Here is a 20,700-nt window from a genome sequence, read left to right as displayed (position 1 = left end):
AAAAGAAGATTTGACCCAGTTACCAAGCTTTGACAGGAGAGAGGGGTTGGGGATATTGGAGAACCTGACGATCACTGAGAAAATGGTACAAGAGCAGTTTAAAAAACTGAAAGCTACCAAGTCCCCAGGGCCAGATGGGATGCACCCTCGAGTGCTAAAAGAAGCGCAGGAGGAGCTGCTTAGACCATTCACAATCCTCTTCAACCAGTCCATGGCAGACGGCAAGATTCCTGCCGATTGGAAGATAGCCCAAGTCAGCCCCATTTTCAAGAAAGGGAGCAAGTCACAGGCAGGAAACTACAGGCCGGTGAGCCTAACGTCAATACCATGCAAGATGATGGAGGGCATCATCAGAACAGCACTACTGGAACACATGGAGCCAGCTTTCACTGACTGCCAGCACGGCTTCTTGAGCGGCCGCTCATGTATGACACAGCTTTTGGACACTATCAACATCTGGACGAGTCTCCTGGACGAGGGCAATGCAGTGGACGCGGTCTACTTGGATTTTGCCAAGGCTTTTGACAGCGTTCCCCACCAGCGGCTTCTCTTGAAATTGGAGAAATATGGCGTCCAGGGCAGCGTACATAGCTGGGTCACTGACTTTTTAAGCGAAAGACAGCAACGAGTGACTCTGAATGGCGCATCATCAGGTTGGACCACAGTCTCCAGCGGTATCCCCCAGGGGAGTGTCCTCGGTCCGATCCTCTTCGTCTGCTACGTGAACGATATGCCTGATGCAGTGGAGGGCCTACTCCGGATTTTTGCCGACGATACCAAGGTCTTCTCCACAGCAAACGACCAGAATGACTGTCAGGGACTTCAGAGGGACCTAACAGCTCTACAACAGTGGGCCAACGACTGGCAGTTACGTTTCAACGCTGGGAAGTGCAAGGTCATGCACCTGGGCAAAAAGAACGAAGAACATGATTACCACATGCAGGATGGAGCTAACCTGACGACCCTCGAAGCAACGACATGTGAAAAGGACCTTGGCGTGCATGTTGACCCTACATTGAAATTCTCACAGCACGTCAGGAAGACGACAAACAAAGCAAACAGCATCCTTGGAATGATAAGGAGAACCTTTGACTACATGGACAAAAGCATGATGAACCAACTCTTCAAAGGCCTGATCAGACCCATACTGGAATACGGCAATATCATCTGGTCGCCCTCCCTGAAGAAAGACGCCATGCTCATCGAGAGCATTCAAAGAAGAGCCACAAAAATGGTCCCTGAACTCAAGGAGAAGGAGTACGAAGACCGCCTGAGGGCCCTGAACCTCCCAAGCCTGACGTATAGAAGACTGAGAGGGGACCTCATTGAGGCGTACAAACTGACCCACGGAATGTACAACGTGGACAGCGAAACTCTGCTCCCAAAGTGCAAGAACGACCGAACAAGAGGCCATCAATACAAGCTGGAAAAAAGAGCATCCCGCCTGGATATCAGGAAAAACTTTTTTGGGCTGAGAGTAGTCGGGAACTGGAACAGCTTACCAGAGTATGTAGTCAACGCCCCGTCCGTGAACAGTTTCAAAGGAAGGCTTGATGGAAACCTGAGAGAGCACCAATATAGCATTGAATTCCCGCTGACTACCTCCAGTCAAGACACCCAAGAAGTGGGTGGAACGAATACCCAAGAGCTGCGACACAAAGACCCACTATAGGCCTTTGGCCTCGGATGGAAAAACAAGTGTATCCAAGTGTAAGTGTAAGTGAGACACACTGCGGAATTTCCCGTTGAATGACTGATGAAGAGTCAGCTATTTTCAGCTTTGTGACGTCCGACTTGCGTAAGTTTGAATGCACAGTGTGTGTAGGGAACGGGGTAGGTGGGGGGGAATGTTGTTGTTGTTGTTGTTGTTGTTTGCTACATGTATCATTTGTTTACTCACATTTTCAGTGAGTCTCATGTTCAATCCAATAAATACATACAACAGGACTGACAAAAAGTGTCTTGTTCATTTTACGTGCTCTTTGTAAAATATTGCCCCGGCCCCTCCACCTGTGAAGAAGGGACACCTGTCTAATAGGGACACTATTACCATTCCCCAAGGGTGTCCGTTAGAGACAGGTTTTACTGTAGTACAATATATTACCTTACTGGGAGAATGCAAGTTTCCAGTACAAAGGACTTAACATTTCTTACATACTGCTTGACTAAAATCTTTACAAAAATTGACTATATTCTATACAAGAAACACTTAACAAGGGTAAAAGGAGAAACAGAATCCGTTAGTCGCCTCTTACGACATGCTGGGGAGCATCGGGTAAATTCTTCCCCCTAACCCACGGGGGGTACATTACAGTCCTATAGATCATCTCAAAATGCACCTGTACAAATTCAACAGCACCTGTACTGTATAAGTAAAAGAGTTATGAATGATACAGAAAATCAATGTTCAAATTTGATTTTAGTACGCATAAAAACAACATACAGACAGCAGGACACACCCTTCTGAATCACTGGGGAAAGAAACTGAAAGCATGTACAGTGGAATCCTTCTTTTGAGACCTGCTGTTGTCACATGAACAAACCTGGTACATCTCTCCCCAAGAAAATGGTCCCACATGCCAAACTGTTTTACTCCTTTCTACGGCTCAAAGAATCCTTTTCTTCGCTTTCTCCCATGAAATTACCCAAAAGCCAAACAATTACTCTCCTTTCTACGGCTCATAGAATCCTTTTTTTCCCTTTCTCCCATGAAATTACCCAAAAGCCAAATAATTACTCTCCTTTCTACGGGTCATAGAATCCTTTTCTTCCCTTTCTCCCATGAAATTACCCAAAAGCCAAACAATTACTCTCCTTTCAACAGCTCATAAAGCCTTTACATTCTTCTTTTCTCACATGTTTCTCCAGATGCCCATCTTTTTCAATCCTCCCTAGGACTAAAAAAAACCCAGGCGTCTGGTCCAAAATATCGTCCTCAGAATCGTGGCCCTTCCCCGTCCACATGTTATCCGTGTCATTCTTCTTTTCTCACAGAATTTCTCACAGACACCTATCTTTTTCACTCCTCACTGAGACTCGAAAAATCCTGGAGTCTGGTCCAAAATATCGTCCTCAGAATCGTGGCCCTGCCCTGTCCACATGTTATCCGTGTCAGCCCACGCTGGCGTCTCGCTGACTGTAACATCCGGAACCTTCCAGCCGTGGCGGCGTCCAGTTTCGTATAGCTCACTGATGCTGGCGCGAACAGTGTCTGGGCCTTCCGCCTGCAGCTCTCTGTAGCGCTTGTAGAGAAGCAAGGCAATGCGAGCGTCTTCTGCAGAGTCGTGCTGCCCGGACTGGATGTTCTTGTCTGAATGAACAGTGTTATGAGCAAAGAAGATAGTTAAGTTATATTCATTGAATGATTTGTTTCCTCTCTGTAAATTGCAGTGCAAAGTTAACTGTAAAATGTTTGTTTGAAATCTGAAAAAAAGGCCATCCTACAATGACATACAAAATAAGGTAAAAGATTCCCCAAACTAATTAGAAAAGTTTATGCCGGAATAAATTTGTTTTGATGGACTCTGACTACGATAATACTTATAGTCTGCTCAATAAAACATGCAAAAGCTAAAATTCTTGAACACTCTGAAGTTCTGCGAAAACTCTAAAGTTCTGCAAAAGAAACAGCGTGGGAATGAGTGGATTGGAGTGCTCACAAACACAGCTGCAGAATGTGCCGTCTATCTACAGTTACTTCCCTTGAGGGATCACCACATTTTGGAGGCTGAAGAACACGTTCCCGGATTTGTTCCTCAATGAATTGTTCACACTTTTTGTTTCTCAAAAACCTAAAGTAAAATATTAAAATTAAACCTTAAATATGTTTTAGGAGTTTTCTCAGAAAAATAAATCTGAGAGAATCCTGGATTCAGCCATGAGCTGGTAATCAGTCTCATAAAAAAAGTCTTAAAATGAAAGTCTGGACAGATTGGCAGTGATGTACATGACCCTTCATACGGAGAGGACAGCTTTACGTTATTTATATTTTTTACCAAATTATTACATTTCACAGATTGTGCCAGCAGCGAACTAGGTGAACAATCACTGTTGAGATCTGTGTCAAGTGTCATACGAAAAAATACAAATAACATTTATATATTGATCTCAAACAAAAATTTATGTTGGTTCAGGGTAACGTGACCAAAAAAGATGGGGTCGGTAGGTCGGCTTTTTAAAATAAAAAATTTTATTTCATTTTTTAATTAGTCGATTTTAAAGGAGGTTACTTCCCTTAGTCTCGGTTCAGTTTGCAAAATGTGCCAAAGGTTTGTTTTGTTTTTTTAAATGAAAAAAAGTTTTAGGGTCGGTGGGAAAAAATAGAGTCGGTCGGGTTACCCTAAACCAACATATATTTTTATTTGACCTAAGTTAGAATTCCTATATTTTTTTACAACTGAACACACACAAATATGCACTATTTTGTAGTCTCAGTCAGCTGCCTAAATATGAGTTTTACTGTTAGTCACCTCAGGCTTCACATGGCTCAAAGAATAGAAAACCAGTGTTCAATCGATACATTGTCTTTTACACAATCCAAACCAAAACATGCAAGAAGAAAAGTTACCCAGGAAGAACCAGGCCAGGAAACGGAGAGAGATGAAGCGTTTGTTGGGCATGTGGAACAGCTGCACCGTGTCCACAATCTGTTCTTTGGGAACCTGAACATCAACACATTTCAACATTATAACACTTTGTTCAGAGCCACAATCTGTTCTTTGGGAACCTGAACATCAACACATTTTAACATTATAACACTTTGTTCAGAGCCACAACATCAACACATTTTAACATTATAACACTTTGTTCAGAGCCACAACATCAACACATTTTAACATTATAACACTTTGTTCAGAGCCACAACATCAACACATCTTAACATTATAACACTTTGTTACGAGCCACAATCTGTTCTTTGGGAACCTGAACATCAACACATTTTAACATTATACAGGCATGAAAACAACCGGAGGTGAAAAAAGAGGAAAATAAAGTGGGGGCCTGGGGGCCGCAGTAGGCCCCCAGTGGGGTCGAGGGGCAATGCCCCTTGTGGGGGCCAGGGGGCTTTGCCCCCTGAAGCTGAAGGGGTTTCAGCATTTCTGAGCCTTAAAATGGGCATATTTATATATACACAAGCTTTATAAGGCCCCCTGAAACTGAAGGGGCTGTAGGCATTTCAAAATCTGAAATTGGCATTAAATAACCATACATACGAACAAGCTTGCATGGGGCCCTTGAAAATATAGGGGCTCTAGCTTTTCAAAATATTGAAATGGGTATTAAATTGTTAGCTTGTATGAAAACTTTAACACTAAATTGGAATCTAAAAAGATTATAAAGAATATCAGTATTATTGACACACAATTCTCACAGAAATTTAAGCAAGACAAAGACATGCTCAAACATAGCATTTTGTTGTTCATGTCTGTCATAACATACACACGATTGTTAGTACTTTTAACACACAAACAGTGATGACAACACATATAATCATGCAATTTACTTTGCACAATGCAGCTCCCTTGTAGCTTAATATATCCTCACTTTCATATCCTCAGTCCAATTGATCCAGGGTAGAAATCAGGCTATTTTCAAAAGTTTCATCCAGTCTAGTAAATGTACAATGCAAGGAAGTTCCGCTTGTGGCACTTTGTGTCAAGGTGTGCCTGAAGTGCCACAAACCCACGACTGCCGTACTTCAATGTCTTCGTACATGTATGCGACACAGAATGCTTTGCCTCTCACCTCCACTTTCCTGATAACGTCGCCAATACAACAGCCATCGTATTCTCGGTCAAGCCAGTTCCACCTCCAATCGTTCTTCAGTCCTTCTATGATCCGATTTGCGGCCCCACGCTGTTGAAATCGCCACATTTCATCTGTTAGAGGGTCATCGCAAACTTTGGAAACCTCCGAATTTCCAAGAGAAAAATTTGTTCAAGCGCGGCAGGAAGTGAAGAAAGGCTCGAATCGATCCGTTTGCGGACTCGGCAATTTACGGTTTATCCAATTGTCTGTTGAGCAGTGGCGGGGGTAACGCTTGCCACGTCTTTCGTTTTGCCTCTTTCTTTGGGGGGTCTTCTTTTTTTTCCGGCGGAAATTTAAAAAAAAAAAGCGAAAGTGTGACAAAAAAACGGCGGAAATTCCGCTGAAAAGAGAAAGTTTTCATGCCTGATTATAACACTTTGTTCAGAGCCACAACATCAACACATTTTAACATTATAACACTTTGTTCAGAGCCACAACATCAACACATTTTAACATTATAACACTTTGTTCAGAGCCACAACATCAACACATTTTAACATTATAACACTTTGTTCAGAGCCACAACATCAACACATCTTAACATTATAACACTTTGTTCAGAGCCACAATCTGTTCTTTGGGAACCTGAACATCAACACATTTTAACGTTAAAACACTATGTTCAGAGCCACAATCTGTTCTTTGGGAACCTGAACATCAACACATTTTAACGTTAAAACACTATGTTCACAACTCGCGAAAAGATCAAATGGATTTCCACAAGAAACAAAACCAACTAACATTAAAAAGTATGTACAGTATATATAATACAAATAGCTAAGCCAGTTTGCCTTCTTAAGATATGTCAATCAAAACACAACAATTTTAAACATCAAAACAAAGATGCATTGCAAATTAGTTTTCTCGTCTCTTGTGCTCAATTAAAAAATGCTGGATGTGAATTGGTTGATTTTTTTTTAAAACCTTTTTTAAAAATTTTCTTTTACTTTATCATTTTATTTCTTTGTTTATTTTTTACCTGCACGTTGATGACCTTGAAGTCCTTCTTGAGACCGTGGCCGACGAAGACGACGCCTATGTCCAGCAGACATCGCAGTTTCTGGTAGGTGGACTTGAGGGTGGTCAGATGCTTGGTGGACGTACTGGGGTCAAGCTCGCCTGGCTGGATGCCGGAGAACTCGGTCAGGTAGTCCGACACCTGTAGAAGATTGGTCAGTGCAATGGTGTTCAATGTTTGCAGTGGTGTAATGTCGTCAGTGTAAGCTGTATTTTACAAACGTATGTTTGAGGAATTTTCTTCAGTTATGTATAATTAATACCCCCCGCTCAAGTAAGTTTTATATTTTTTGCATCAAGGCAATCGTAGTAAACACACACACGCATGCACGAACGCGCATGCACACACACACACACACACACACAGATACACAGAAAGAGAGAGAGACAGAGAGAGCAAGAGAGAGAGCGAGCAAGAGAGAGAGAGACAGAGAGATTATTACAAAAACATTCTTCAAATTTGTCTTACCTGCTCTGGTGTCAGAATGTAATCATCAATGAAAGGCTCTCCAAAATGATCACCTTGTCTGAAATGGACAATACCAACCATCTCTGATTTGCCCAGGCTTATACATGGGATACAAGCATCCTACCATTTAGATTCATACCTTCTTCTTCTTCTTCAGCGTTCCAGAATTTTCTGGTTACGTGTGAGCTCGTTTGCCCATTTGGGTTCCCCAAACTATACTCAGAGAGCATAGTCAGCTTTACTCCGCTTTCGTTGAGTAGGCATGCTGGGTATTTTCGTGTTTCCATAACCCACCGAACTCCGACATGGATTACATGATCTTTTCAGTGCGCACTTCATCTTGTGCTTGCGTGTTCACACGAAGGGGGTTAAGTCACTAGCAGGTCTGATGGTTGACCTGGGAGATCGAAAAAATCTCCACTCTTAACCCACCAGGCGGCAGCGACCGGGATTCGAACTCACGACCTCCCGATTAGGAGGCCGATGTCTTACCACCACGCCACTGCCAGATTCATACCAACAATCAATAGCCTGGCTGCTTCTTGTGCAGAGTGACAATTTTTGCTGAATCAATGTTGCAGTTTGACACTGGTATCTCTGTTACAAAATTTATTCAACAAAAAAATCCAACTCTCAACAGAAAGAAATCTGACTGTAACTGTTGGTATGTGTTAAAAAAAAACCCACTCATACCCCATGTTATAGCCTGTGGTGGTTGACACAGTTGTGTCTGTACGGAGAAGAAAAGTACTTTTAACTTCACCAGATCAAACTTTGGACTACACAGTCAGGATGATAATACTTTAAAAGAAGGATCCAACGTAAAACAAATGGGGTATGCATGACCCACGCCATCCCAAAAGGGATAAACTCTTTACCGCCTCTTTGCAGAGTATGGGTCGTACACAACCCATGCCATCCGAATAGACATTAACATTGTAAAATCCTTCTTCAATTCAATATGGGTCGCCCACTATCCACATCATCTGGACTGCCCAGTTCAAATTACGTCATTGTTTAATTGTTTGTTTACAAAGATAATCCTTCAGAAAGTGGTCAACATGAGGGTGCTAATGTGTGTGAGGATTACACGAAGTCTCAATCAAAAACTCCCATTAGTTTCAGAGATACAGACTTTTGTGAGGCTCTAGGTCGTCCACGACCCAGGAAGCACGGTGAAGGTTAAATATTGAGGAAAAAAAGAAGTAGGATGCATGTGAATCCATTAGGGTAAATAATATCCTTGCAATATGTCAGTACTTGATGGAGAGAGATAAAGACAAAGTACAGCAGCTTCGCACAGTTCAGTTTGAATCAAAGGAAAAAGTTCAATTTAGAATACCTTTATCACAGCAACTGTATGCACACGTATACGCACACACACACACACATGACTCACCCACACACACACACACACACACATGACTCACCCTCACACACACACATGACTCACCCACACACACACACATGACTCACCCACACACACACACATGACTCACCCACACACACACATGCACGCACACACATGTGACTCACCCACACACACATGCACACACACACATGACTCACCCACACACACCCACACACACACATGACTCACCCACACACACACACGCACACACACATGTGACTCACCCACACACACATGCACACACACACACATACACACGTGACTCACCCACTCACACACACACACACACACACACACACACACACACACACACACACGACTCACCCACACACACACACACACACACACACACACACACGTGACTCACCCACTCACCCACACACACGTGACTCACCCACACACCCACACACACACACACCCACACATGACTCACCCACACACACACGACACACACACACACACACACACACACACACTCACACATGACTCACCCACACACACACGACTCACACACACACACACACACACACACACTCACACATGACTCACCCACACACACACGACTCACACCCACACACACACACCCACACACACACTCACACATGACTCACCCACACACACACACACACACACACACACACACATGACTCACCCACACACACACACACACTCACACATGACTCACCCACACACACACACACACGACTCACCCACACACACACACACACACACACTCACACATGACTCACCCACACACACACACACACACACACACACACACACACACACCCACACACACACACACACACACACAAGCAACTCACCCTCTGATACAGGTGACACGGCCAGGACTGACGTGTGAGGGTTTAATGGTAGACTTGGTACCATCGCTACGCAGCTCAGCTTCTTCCTGATTAACACACGTAACACACACAAAGGAACAGCATAAGTTCATGTACACAAACTCTGAATGGTGTATTCCAGTCTGATTGTCAATTACAAGCTATGTTGATACAAGACTCAGAGCACAAGAGGTCAGTTTTACCAAGATTAAAATTTGAAATAAGTATAGGTCCAAATGTCCTGGCTACAAAAAGACCGAGGCCTGAGAACGATACCCAACTCTCTCCATTCTTGGTTTTGGATTCAAAAGTCAGTTTGGTTATCCACATCTGAATCTGGTGCTGATTTTTGCATTAATTTCATTGTTTTCAACCAGCTCTATCAAGCAGACACACACGCAGGTTGAAAAGGCGTAATCCAGCCAGAGACGTACCTCCTTGAGAAAGATGAACTCTTTCCGTTCTTGTTTTGGGATTCAAAAGTCAGTTTGGTTTACCATTTCTGGATCTGGTACGAAATGTTGCTTTAATTTGATTGACTTCAACCAGCTCTGCTAAGTGGACACCCACACAGGTTGAAAAGGCATAATCCAGCCAGAGACGTACGTACCTCCTTGAGAGAGACGAACTCTTTCCGTTCTTGTTTTGGAATCAAAAGTCAGTTTGGTTTTCCCCTTCTGGATCTTGTGCTGATTTTTGCCTTTATTTGATTGATTAATTCAACCAGCTCTATCAAACGGACATTCACAAAGGTTGAAAAGGCATACTCCAAGCCTGCAGAGACGTAAAGAGACAGTTCCGTTTTCCACTTCTGAATCTTGTACGAAATTTTGCTTTAATTTGATTGGCTACAACCAGCTCTATCAAGCACATGCAGGTTCAAAAGGCATAATCCAAATAGCGACCAAGGCCTGAGAACCATACTGTACAAGTGGCAAACTGTGTCAATTCAGTTTGGTTTTCCACTTCTGAATCTGGTGCTGATTTTTTGGCATTAATTTTATTGCTTTCAACCAGCTCTATCAAGCAGACACAGACGCATGTTCTCAAGGCATAATTCAGTCAGAGACGTACGTACCTCCTTGAGAGAGATGAACTCAGCGTCCAGCCCCACCAGGTCCCCCTTGCTGAGCGTCTCTTCTGGCTGCATGGGCAGGAAGGTCATCTTGCGCCGCTTGGGGTTGGCCAGCGCCGGGTCCTTGTACAGCGTCTCCATCTGGCACCAGTTGCTCACTGCAAGCACGCACACACAAAGCTTATACAGTGGCCAGTCCTAGTACAGCGTCTCCATCTGGCACCAGTTGCTCACTGCAAGCACGCACACACAAAGCTTATACAGTGGCCAGTCCTAGTACAGCGTCTCCATCTGGCACCAGTTGCTCACTGCAAGCACGCACACGCAAAGCTGATACAGTGGCCAGTCCTAGTACAGCGTCTCCATCTGGCACCAGTTGCTCACTGCAAGCACGCACACGCAAAGCTGATACAGTGGCCAGTCCTAGTACAGCGTCTCCATCTGGCACCAGTTGCTCACTGCAAGCACGCACACGCAAAGCTGATACAGTGGCCAGTCCTAGTACAGCGTCTCCATCTGGCACCAGTTGCTCACTGCAAGCACGCACACACAAAGCTTATACCGTGGCCAGTCCTAGTACAGCGTCTCCATCTGGCACCAGTTGCTCACTGCAAGCACGCACACGCAAAGCTGATACAGTGGCCAGTCCTAGTACAGCGTCTCCATCTGGCACCAGTTGCTCACTGCAAGCACGCACACGCAAAGCTGATACAGTGGCCAGTCCTAGTACAGCGTCTCCATCTGGCACCAGTTGCTCACTGCAAGCACGCACACGCAAAGCTGATACAGTGGCCAGTCCTAGTACAGCGTCTCCATCTGGCACCAGTTGCTCACTGCAAGCACGCACACGCAAAGCTGATACAGTGGCCAGTCCTAGTACAGCGTCTCCATCTGGCACCAGTTGCTCACTGCAAGCACGCACACGCAAAGCTGATACAGTGGCCAGTCCTAGTACAGCGTCTCCATCTGGCACCAGTTGCTCACTGCAAGCACGCACACACAAAGCTTATACAGTGGCCAGTCCTAGTACAGCGTCTCCATCTGGCACCAGTTGCTCACTGCAAGCACGCACACACAAAGCTTATACAGTGGCCAGTCCTAGTACAGCGTCTCCATCTGGCACCAGTTGCTCACTGCAAGCACGCACACGCAAAGCTGATACAGTGGCCAGTCCTAGTACAGCGTCTCCATCTGGCACCAGTTGCTCACTGCAAGCACGCACACGCAAAGCTGATACAGTGGCCAGTCCTAGTACAGCGTCTCCATCTGGCACCACTTGCTCACTGCAAGCACGCACACGCAAATCTGATACAGTGGCCAGTCCTAGTACAGCATCTCCATCTGGCACCAGTTGCTCACTGCAAGCACGCACACGCAAAGCTGATACAGTGGCCAGTCCTAGTACAGCGTCTCCATCTGGCACCAGTTGCTCACTGCAAGCACGCACACGCAAAGCTTATACAGTGGCCAGTCCTAGTACAGCGTCTCCATCTGGCACCAGTTGCTCACTGCAAGCACGCACACACAAAGCTTATACAGTGGCCAGTCCTAGTACAGCGTCTCCATCTGGCACCAGTTGCTCACTGCAAGCACGCACACACAAAGCTTATACAGTGGCCAGTCCTAGTACAGCGTCCCCATCTGGCACCAGTTGCTCACTGCAAGCACGCACACACAAAGCTGATACAGTGGAACACTCAAAGCTTATACAGTGGAACCCCCCTTTCTAGTACAGTGGCACCTCCCGTAACGACCTCTCCCAAGAACGACCCCCTCCTTTTGCCGACCGATTTTCTCGGCACAGATGCTTTTCACACTGTAACTAACCTCCCAAGAACGACGCCCTCCTTTTTCCGACGACCGACCCACCAACTTAGGGTCAAAAACGACTTTTACCTTTTAACCAGTGAGCGTCAAAGTTCGTAATTACGCAGCACACGCGGAACACGCACGCCATTAGTCACGCATCAAGACTCAGGGGTGGGAGTCTGTAGTCAGTAGTGCGTGCAAGTCAAGTGGCTGCCATCTTCACACCTATTCAGTTGCGTCACAATGGAAGGACTGCCCTCGAAGTAGGGGGGGGGGGGGGGTGAGGGGGCGGGAGAGGGGGAGAGAAAGGAGATGGGAGGGGTTGGGTAGGGGCAGTTAGAGCCACAACTCAATAATGAATTGCTGTGTACGTATTCTGTGAGTGTGTGCTCACCAACGGAAACTCGGGTCAATGACCCATACTTGCCAATGAGCAAGTTTTACCAATGGCACGGTCTCCTTTGATGTCAGAGAGGAAACTCTTCCTGTCCCAGGTTACAGACACTGACCTTCTTACCCGGGGTCAATCACCGAGTTAGTTTTACCTATGAGACCGCGCGCGTGCACACGTGTATGTGTGTGTGTGTGTGTTTGTGTGTGCGTGTGTGTGTGTGTGTGTGTGTTATGTCTGCCCGTCTGTGCGCTGGTGTATGCACGTACATCATGCTTCTCCAAATGGAAACAAAAATAGGATAAGGGACACAACTTTCAAGACTGAACTGCCAAACAGTTGCCACCCCTGTAAAAAAAAACCGTATACCTCCCAAACTCCCAATAAAGACCCCTCCTTTTTACGACCGATTTGTCTGGACATTTTCAAGGTGGTTAGTGGGAGGTTTTCCTGTAGCACCAATTTAAGACTCTCCCTTTTAATCAATCAATCAATCAATCAATATGAGGCTTATATCGCGCGTATTCCGTGGGTACAGTTCTAAACGCAGGGATTTTTTTTAAATATTTTTTTTTAATTTTTATTTTATGCAATTTATATCGCGCACATATTCAAGGCGCAGGGATTTATTTATGCCATGTGAGATGGAATTTTTTTACACAATACATCACGCATTCACATCGGCCAGCAGATCGCAGCCATTTCGGCGCATATCCTACTTTTCACGGCCTATTATTCTAAGTCACACGGGTATTTAGGTGGACATTTTTATACAGCCTATACAATTTTGCCAGGAAAGACCCTTTTGTCAATCGTGGGATCTTTAACGTGCACACCCCAATGTAGTGTACACGAAGGGACCTCGGTTTTTCGTCTCATCCGAAAGACTAGCACTTGAACCCACCACCTAGGTTAGGAAAGGGGGGAGAAAATTGCTAACGCCCTGACCCAGGGTCGAACTCGCAACCTCTCGCTTCCGAGCGCAAGTGCGTTACCACTCGGCCACCCAGTCCACCCCATTGTCTAAGGTTTTCTGTGAAGCTCCCTTGCTTTTGCATAATTATCATCAAGAATGTTCAACTGAAGCACTATTCTGAAGAACAGAAGTGCAAGTTTACTACCTGATGATTTCACATGAAACTGTTTTGACTGAATGAGCAACTCACATGCTTTTTAAGTTCCTTAACGATAGTCACATTTTTGATGAGCATAATTTTTGTGTGGTTATCGGAATTCCATAAAACAATACACCAAAAAGGGAATGGTTGCCACTTCTGCATATTCGAAAGGTGCATGTCCGATAAAAAAACTCTTTCTGCCTTTTTAATCAAACAAACAAAAAACACACAGACAAACAGAAGCAGATATGGTACAATCTAAACCTCATACGCTCTGTGCAAATACATGCACACTTTTGCAAAGAGCAAGAGGTCTTACATACCAGTGCTCTCATGATGCGTGAGGAAGGAACGACGAGTGTAGTACACTACGCTTGGGATTTTCCATGTCAGATCCAGCGACACATTCTCAGGCTGAAATAAGACACATAAAATTCATTATTTCGCAAATCATTAAACAAAAGTAAACACACGTCTCAAAGCCAAAATAATGGTCAGAATCATCTGCAAATAGCACCAATAAAACCTTCACATGCACATGCAAAACTCAGTATTTTTTATTTTGTTGTTCAACTCCCGGCTTTCCTTTTGAAATACAAAGTGAAACAATTCAAAGTGTCACGGACACATTCCACACCATTACTTTTCAAGCAGTTTTTACTGGATCCACAACCAAAAAAGCAAACTCATCTAAATAAAAATGTTTCCGTCACTTCAGAAGACAAGACAAGACAAGACAAATATTACTGTCCAAACAATTAAGTAATGAAATACAAATTCTGTTCGCGAGTGGCTGATCTACTATTCACTACTGTATATTTTCACCTTAAAAATTCCCTACCTTTTCAATGGGCTCAAGACAGAAGTCATTGAAGAGGTACCACTGAGTGCAGGTGACCCGCTCCTTCCTCTGATGGTAGGGTTCGCTGACCTTGATGCAGCTCACCAGGTGGCGCCCTGCGTCTTGCTGCTCAATGACGTACACCACAGCGAACACTTCGTACAGCTCCCTCCGCTCCACTTCTTCTTTTGGCATGGATTCCTGCAAAACAACATTTCTTCTTATTCTTCTTCTTTTGGCATGGATTCCTGCAAAACAACATTTCTTCTTCTTATTCTTCTTTTGGCATGGATTCCTGCAAAACAACATTTCTTCTTATTCTTTTTCTTTTGGCATGGATTCCTGCAAAACAACATTTCTTCTTCTTATTCTTCTTTTGGCATGGATTCCTGCAAAACAACATTTCTTCTTATTCTTCTTCTTTTGGCATGGATTCCTGCAAAACAACATTATAAGATGTTTGGTGGCTTGTTGACAGACCAGCTTTTTTGTTGGTCCAAGGGGACCATATCGTCTTTTGTTTCATCTTTATCGACCAAGGCCGAAGGACGCGGTTGATAAATATGAGACAAAAGGCGATATGCTCCCCGAGGACCAACAACAAAATGCTGGTCTGACAACAAGCCACCAAACATCGTTTTTGTCATCATTTTGGTTGTGCAACAAAATGCACAATAACCCACAGGGAGACGAATTTTTAGAATCCAACTCCGGGCCACAAAGCATCGTCACAGTAGCACGAGATAACACGTCAAACTTGTATGTGACGTCAAACGTAGCTTGTTGACGCTTTTCTTCCAGTCTGAAAATGTACAGAGCTGCGATCATACCTGTGAGTTCAGTAAGTGTTGAGCATATTTCTTTTCTTTTAAGTGTTTATGACTTTTCGTTGTGGATTTTGCGATTACAGAGATAAGTTGCAAATTGACCATGAGTCGCCGCGGTAATTATCAACATTGATTGGGTCTTTGAGAGTGAATGCTTACAATCGTTGTCCTCGGAAACACAAATCCAAAGCCGCGATGGTTCCACACATCAAACAATCAGCCTGATTGGCTTTTACTTTGACAATCCACGTTTCACCTGAAAGCTCAAACCCATTCACCACCTTTAGTTATTGCATGGGGAACATGAGATTTATTTCCCAGATATTTATGAATGAAAACTCGTAAAAATGATGACAATTCTTCTTATTCTCCTTCTTTTGGCATGGATTCCTGCAAAACAACATTTCTTCTTCAGACCTGGGAACCCCTGCTTTGCACTTGGAGTATTCTCAAGCAAAGTTGGTGTATTTTTAGAAAAATGAGCGTACTCCACACAGCATTTGAACATCCATGATTCAAACATGTTTCACTGACACGCGTCCGTTGCATCGTTAATTGGGTTTACCAATACATTTAAAACTAACACTTCTTTCAATGTTTACAGCCAAAAACTGTAATCATGTGTCAAAATACTGGACCGGCTTCGGGATGAGCTTGTGAAGAAACTGATGTAGTCTAGAAATGTTTCTCGTCGTATTTTTTTTCCCCTTACCGTACTGCTCGTAAGAGAGGAGAGGGAGAAGTATCATCATGAAACTCCACGTTCTCTGTGGTCTATTTGTGAAGCCAAGAGACTAGTTCCGGCGGAGCGGAAAAACTAGCCCTTGGCAACGAAAATGTCTGGATCAGATCCTGAGCTTGACATTCCAACCTATCTTCTTCCGCACTAAAAGTGAGAACGAAGCAGCCTGAAACCCAGAAGCCAGCCACTTGCTAGCAGAAGGAGGAGTGAGGACCGTGCGCCTGAAGCAGCAGGAAAGGTGTAGGCTGAAGACCACTACCCTGAGGTGCGGGTCAAGCCAAGAGCTGCGACATGTGGTTGGCAATCACCGGAGACTCTGCAAATCGAAACGATTGCGAGTAAGCCCGCGTAAACCCAAAGTCATCCGCGGAAGAGGGAGGAAGAGAGACACCCTGCTCTGAATCCGCCACCCCATCCGGGAAAAAGTAAGCTGCCACAGCAGCCGCTTTTTGCATAGCAAGCCTACAAGCAGTAGGCAGCGCTACACACTCTCCCGCTTCAACAGAGGAGTCCGAATCCCCACCAGCAGTTGTGTCAAAACACAAAGGAGGGGAGACGGGGGAGGCAGCGCACTAAAACTCCTGCTGATAACACCGCCAAGAGTGAGAGTGAAAAGCGTGATCAGTCTCTGCCTGCCAACCCAAACCGCCCACATGACGTGAGGGGGGAGAGGGGTTGGTAGTTGGCACAGCGCCCTGCCGAGAAGGAGGGCGAATGGGGGTACGAGACAAAGCCAAGACCGGCCAGCCGTACCCCACCCTCTGTGCGAGAGAAGCGTCCCAGTGCTGAGAACCGGTCTGCCTGGTTTGAGCCACGCCGCGCCCCGAGTGGGGAGGGGGGTAGTTTGTCACGACAGTAACCCCTGGAGGGGGGAAAGACTGAATGAGAGACGCAACCGTAAACGGCCGACCCCCACTCATCTACCTGCTGACGTCCTGTAGCCCACCGTTCACCCACCCCGAGGGCTGAGGACAATGACCACTGGCAAGGCAATACTGTAGTCCGAGTCCCCACAATCCATTGTGTCAGAACACAAAGAAAGGGAAACTTGAGAGTTAAGAGCATGTTCTGTCTCCGCCTGCCACCGCCACCGCTCACCTACCCCAAGGGGGTAGAGGGGTAGGCAGCCGGCACAGCACCCTGCCGAGAACAAAGGAGAGCCAAGCTCATTGTTTCCCGACCGCTGTGCGAGATACCCTGCTGAGAACAAAGGAGAGCCAAGCTCATTGTTCCCCGACCGCTGTGCGAGAGACTGGCCCCAGCCGCCAAAACCGGTCTGACCAGTTTGAACCAACCCGCGACAACAAGTGCGGGCAGCTAACACAGCCCCCTGCCCCAAATGGGGCAGAGGAGGAGTATGTAACGTAGCCTGGAAAGGCCGTACGTGGCACCCCCGCTGTGCTGACTGGCTTGAGCCACGCCGCGCCCCAGATGGGGAGGGGGGTGGTTCGTCACAGCAGTAAACCCCTGGAGGGGGGAGAGACGGGGTGAGAGACGCAACCATAAACGGCCGACCCCCACCCGTCCACCTGCTGACGTCCAGTAGCCCCACCGCCCACCCACCCCTAGGGGGGGGGGGGGGGGGGGGCGGTAGCCGGGCAAGGACAATAGAGGCATAGACTGAGAAGACAGTCCAACAGCGCCCACCCGATCCCGCCCAGAGGGCGGGAAACAGTGGGCCGCCGTCACAGCCCCCACCCGATCCTGCCCTAAGGGCGGGAAAGGGCCTCTGACACAGCCCCCTGCCCCCATTGAGGCAGAGTGGGAACCAGCCCAGGCTGTGACTTACCGTGACCCCCCACTCCCCCTTTCAAACGGTAAGGGGGCTGCATGCCCGACTCAGCTGTGCTAAAAGCAAGGAGAGCGGGCAGAGACAGGCGGGGAGCAGGCCCCCTCTCCCAACGGAGAGAGTGCTCGTGAACAACCCAGTACTACCAAAGGCAGAAAGGGCTGAACCGAACTGGCCATTTGCACCAGACCACGGTGCGAAGCAGGAACACCCCCCCCCCCCCCATCCCCCAACACACTGAGAAATACCGGAGGTAATCAGAGTGGTCAGAGGCAGGTAGGGAGCAGGCCCCCCCCCCCCTCCCAAAAGGAGAGGGTGCTCGTGAACAACCCAGAGCCACCAGAGGCAAAAAAGGGCTGAACCGAACTGGCCATTTGCACCAGACCACGATGCGAAGCTGCCAAGGAGTACACCGCCACAGTGGGCGGGCCGATCGTGCCTGAAACAGCTGAGAAATAAACACATATTTCATCGTCCCCCGAAAGTGGTAGACACTGACTGGTTCTCCTTAAGAGGAGAGGAGGGCTGGGAAGAAAAAACAAAACCTTATCCGCACGAACAGCTACCACAAAAGCAGTACTACTCGAAGGGTCGAAGACCCGCACAGAGGTTTCTAAAAAGGGCTTATTCACTTCCTGCCTAGCCCTAAGTTACTGCTTGCTATCGGCCATCTTGTAAATGGCCGAAATCAAAGTCCACTAGAAAAGCAAATTTCTGGAGTGGCTGTAAACAAGCAGCTAACAAACAACAATTCAATTCAATAAAAAGGGCAGGTCTCACCAAAAGAAAGGCGAACAGGTAAAGGCCCCCCAAGCCCATAATGTCACAAAGACAAGGGCTAGGGAAAGCCAAGTGAGCAGACGAATTCCGCACGTCTCGAAAGTCGAGAATGATTATTTCGGATGCCGGCGCTCACGTGGTGCGCGGTGGGTTATGGGTAACCAGGGGGGACAGAGCATAGCAACGGCTATGGCGTCTGATTTTAGCTTGGTTACCAAGCAAGGGCAGGTAATTTGAGTAGTTTTTTTACATCTAGCATGTGAGATTGAAGTCAATGCATCTATGAGAATTGGGGTAAGAATATGTAATTTAATTTACCTCTACATATTTTTTAAGACTACCTCCTTTTTGAGGCCTTATTTTCTTGGATTTTTTGGAGGTCTTAAAATGTACCTCATCAGAGACTTCTTCCACAGCCAAATCGCCGTCATCCTTCATGGTGATGCGCAGTCCCAGGGGAATGTAGCTGGGGTCAAACTGGGCCGTGTTGCTGTCACCACTGTCACCTGGGGTGGCTCTGTACACATCAACGCAAACACTTCATTAATGTGGTCTGATTACCCCCCTTTTTAATGTCCCTGAGGAGACGCAGAGCAAGATGCAGCCCACATCCTGCAGGAATCTCCAGCCCCTGAGGAGAGAGATCTGGACCAGGCCGACGGCCCTCCACAAGAAGCTGCATGGACCTGTGGAGGCTCTACCAGCCCCTGAGGAGAGAGATCTGGACCAGGCCGACGGCCCTCCACGAGAAGCTGCATGGACCTCTGGAGGCTCTACATTAAAGACCACCAACTTCATTTCCAGAGCTGGACTCCCAAGTGTAAAGGCGAACGACAAGAAGAAGAAGAAGACCTTATTTTTTCAGATGTTCTTTTCGTAACCTCTGTAAATTTACATCCATTTGCCCCCAAACACATCAGCAAAAACACTTCATTAAACACCTTACTTGTTGAGATGTTCTTGTCATAACCTCTGTACATTTTCCTCCATTTTAAGGCCCGACTTCTTCAGATTCGTGGAGGTCTTAATAGGGCAGGGGAGTTCGACTGTATTTCTATTCTAACTTTTAATGAATTGAACATGACCCCGCTGTGACCCCCAAAATCTGACACGGGTCAGCCAAATTGGTTTGTTTGTTTGTTTGTTTATTTGTTGCTTAACGTCCAGCCGACTACGCAGAGCCATATCAGGACGAGGAAGGGGGGGATGAAGGGGGCCACTTGTCAAGCGATTCCTGTTTACAAATGCACTAACCCATTACTTGTGTCCCAGCAGGCTTTAGTAAAACTAAATTAATACCTACTGGAAGATTACCAGTTTCCAGTATGTTAAAATAGGCTTAACCTATCTACTGCTGGACTTACATCAGAACACTAACAGATTAAACTATACATGAATCGCGAGACAAGCGGAAAGAGAAGAGATTTTTGGAAAAAATACAGGTGAATGAGCAAGAAGGCAGAAAAAAGAAAAGAATTCATGAAGAAAAAGAGAGCATGACAGGAAAGAGGAACCAAAAATCTACCTAACAGCAAACTAGAAAGCTCCTGCGGTTCCAAAAACAGGAGGGGCTTTTAATTTCATAACCGCAGTGCCCCACTGCGGGAAGCCGAATTGGGGTCATGTCAGGAGATTGTCAAACCCTAGAAGTGTGCTAAATTTCAAAGATGTAGCTTTAAAATCATCTGAGGAATTACTTTAACTTCAAGTTTTTATGAATGAATATTACCCCAGTGTGACCCTAAAATTTGATGAGGGTCAACCAAACTGGGTTCATGTCT

The 20,700-nt window shown here is 46.0% G+C and overlaps 1 protein-coding gene across 3 annotated transcripts in view; it reads right to left on the bottom strand.

Annotated features, from left to right (window-relative positions):
• Positions 1–1,710: 1,710 nt before the first annotated feature.
• The window catches only part of LOC138981394 (PAN2-PAN3 deadenylation complex catalytic subunit PAN2-like), a 53,331-nt gene continuing 34,341 nt past the window's right edge, over positions 1,711–20,700 (bottom strand). For all 3 annotated transcript variants that reach the window (XM_070354307.1, XM_070354308.1, XM_070354309.1), the window contains exons 21-29: positions 19,313–19,436; positions 14,782–14,982; positions 14,264–14,354; positions 10,626–10,780; positions 9,530–9,615; positions 7,295–7,352; positions 6,788–6,967; positions 4,568–4,661; positions 1,711–3,310 (exon numbers count right to left, since the gene is read on the bottom strand). In XM_070354307.1, coding sequence (XP_070210408.1) covers positions 3,027–3,310; positions 4,568–4,661; positions 6,788–6,967; positions 7,295–7,352; positions 9,530–9,615; positions 10,626–10,780; positions 14,264–14,354; positions 14,782–14,982; positions 19,313–19,436 — 1,273 coding nt within the window. In that variant the 3' untranslated portion in view covers positions 1,711–3,026. The remainder of the gene's footprint in view (positions 3,311–4,567; positions 4,662–6,787; positions 6,968–7,294; positions 7,353–9,529; positions 9,616–10,625; positions 10,781–14,263; positions 14,355–14,781; positions 14,983–19,312; positions 19,437–20,700) is intronic.

Source organism: Littorina saxatilis, linkage group LG12, assembly GCF_037325665.1.
Source record: "Littorina saxatilis isolate snail1 linkage group LG12, US_GU_Lsax_2.0, whole genome shotgun sequence".
Taxonomy (NCBI): Eukaryota; Metazoa; Mollusca; class Gastropoda; order Littorinimorpha; family Littorinidae; genus Littorina; species Littorina saxatilis.
Note: the sequence above shows the minus strand (reverse complement) of the source record. Positions and strands in the feature narration are given on the sequence as shown.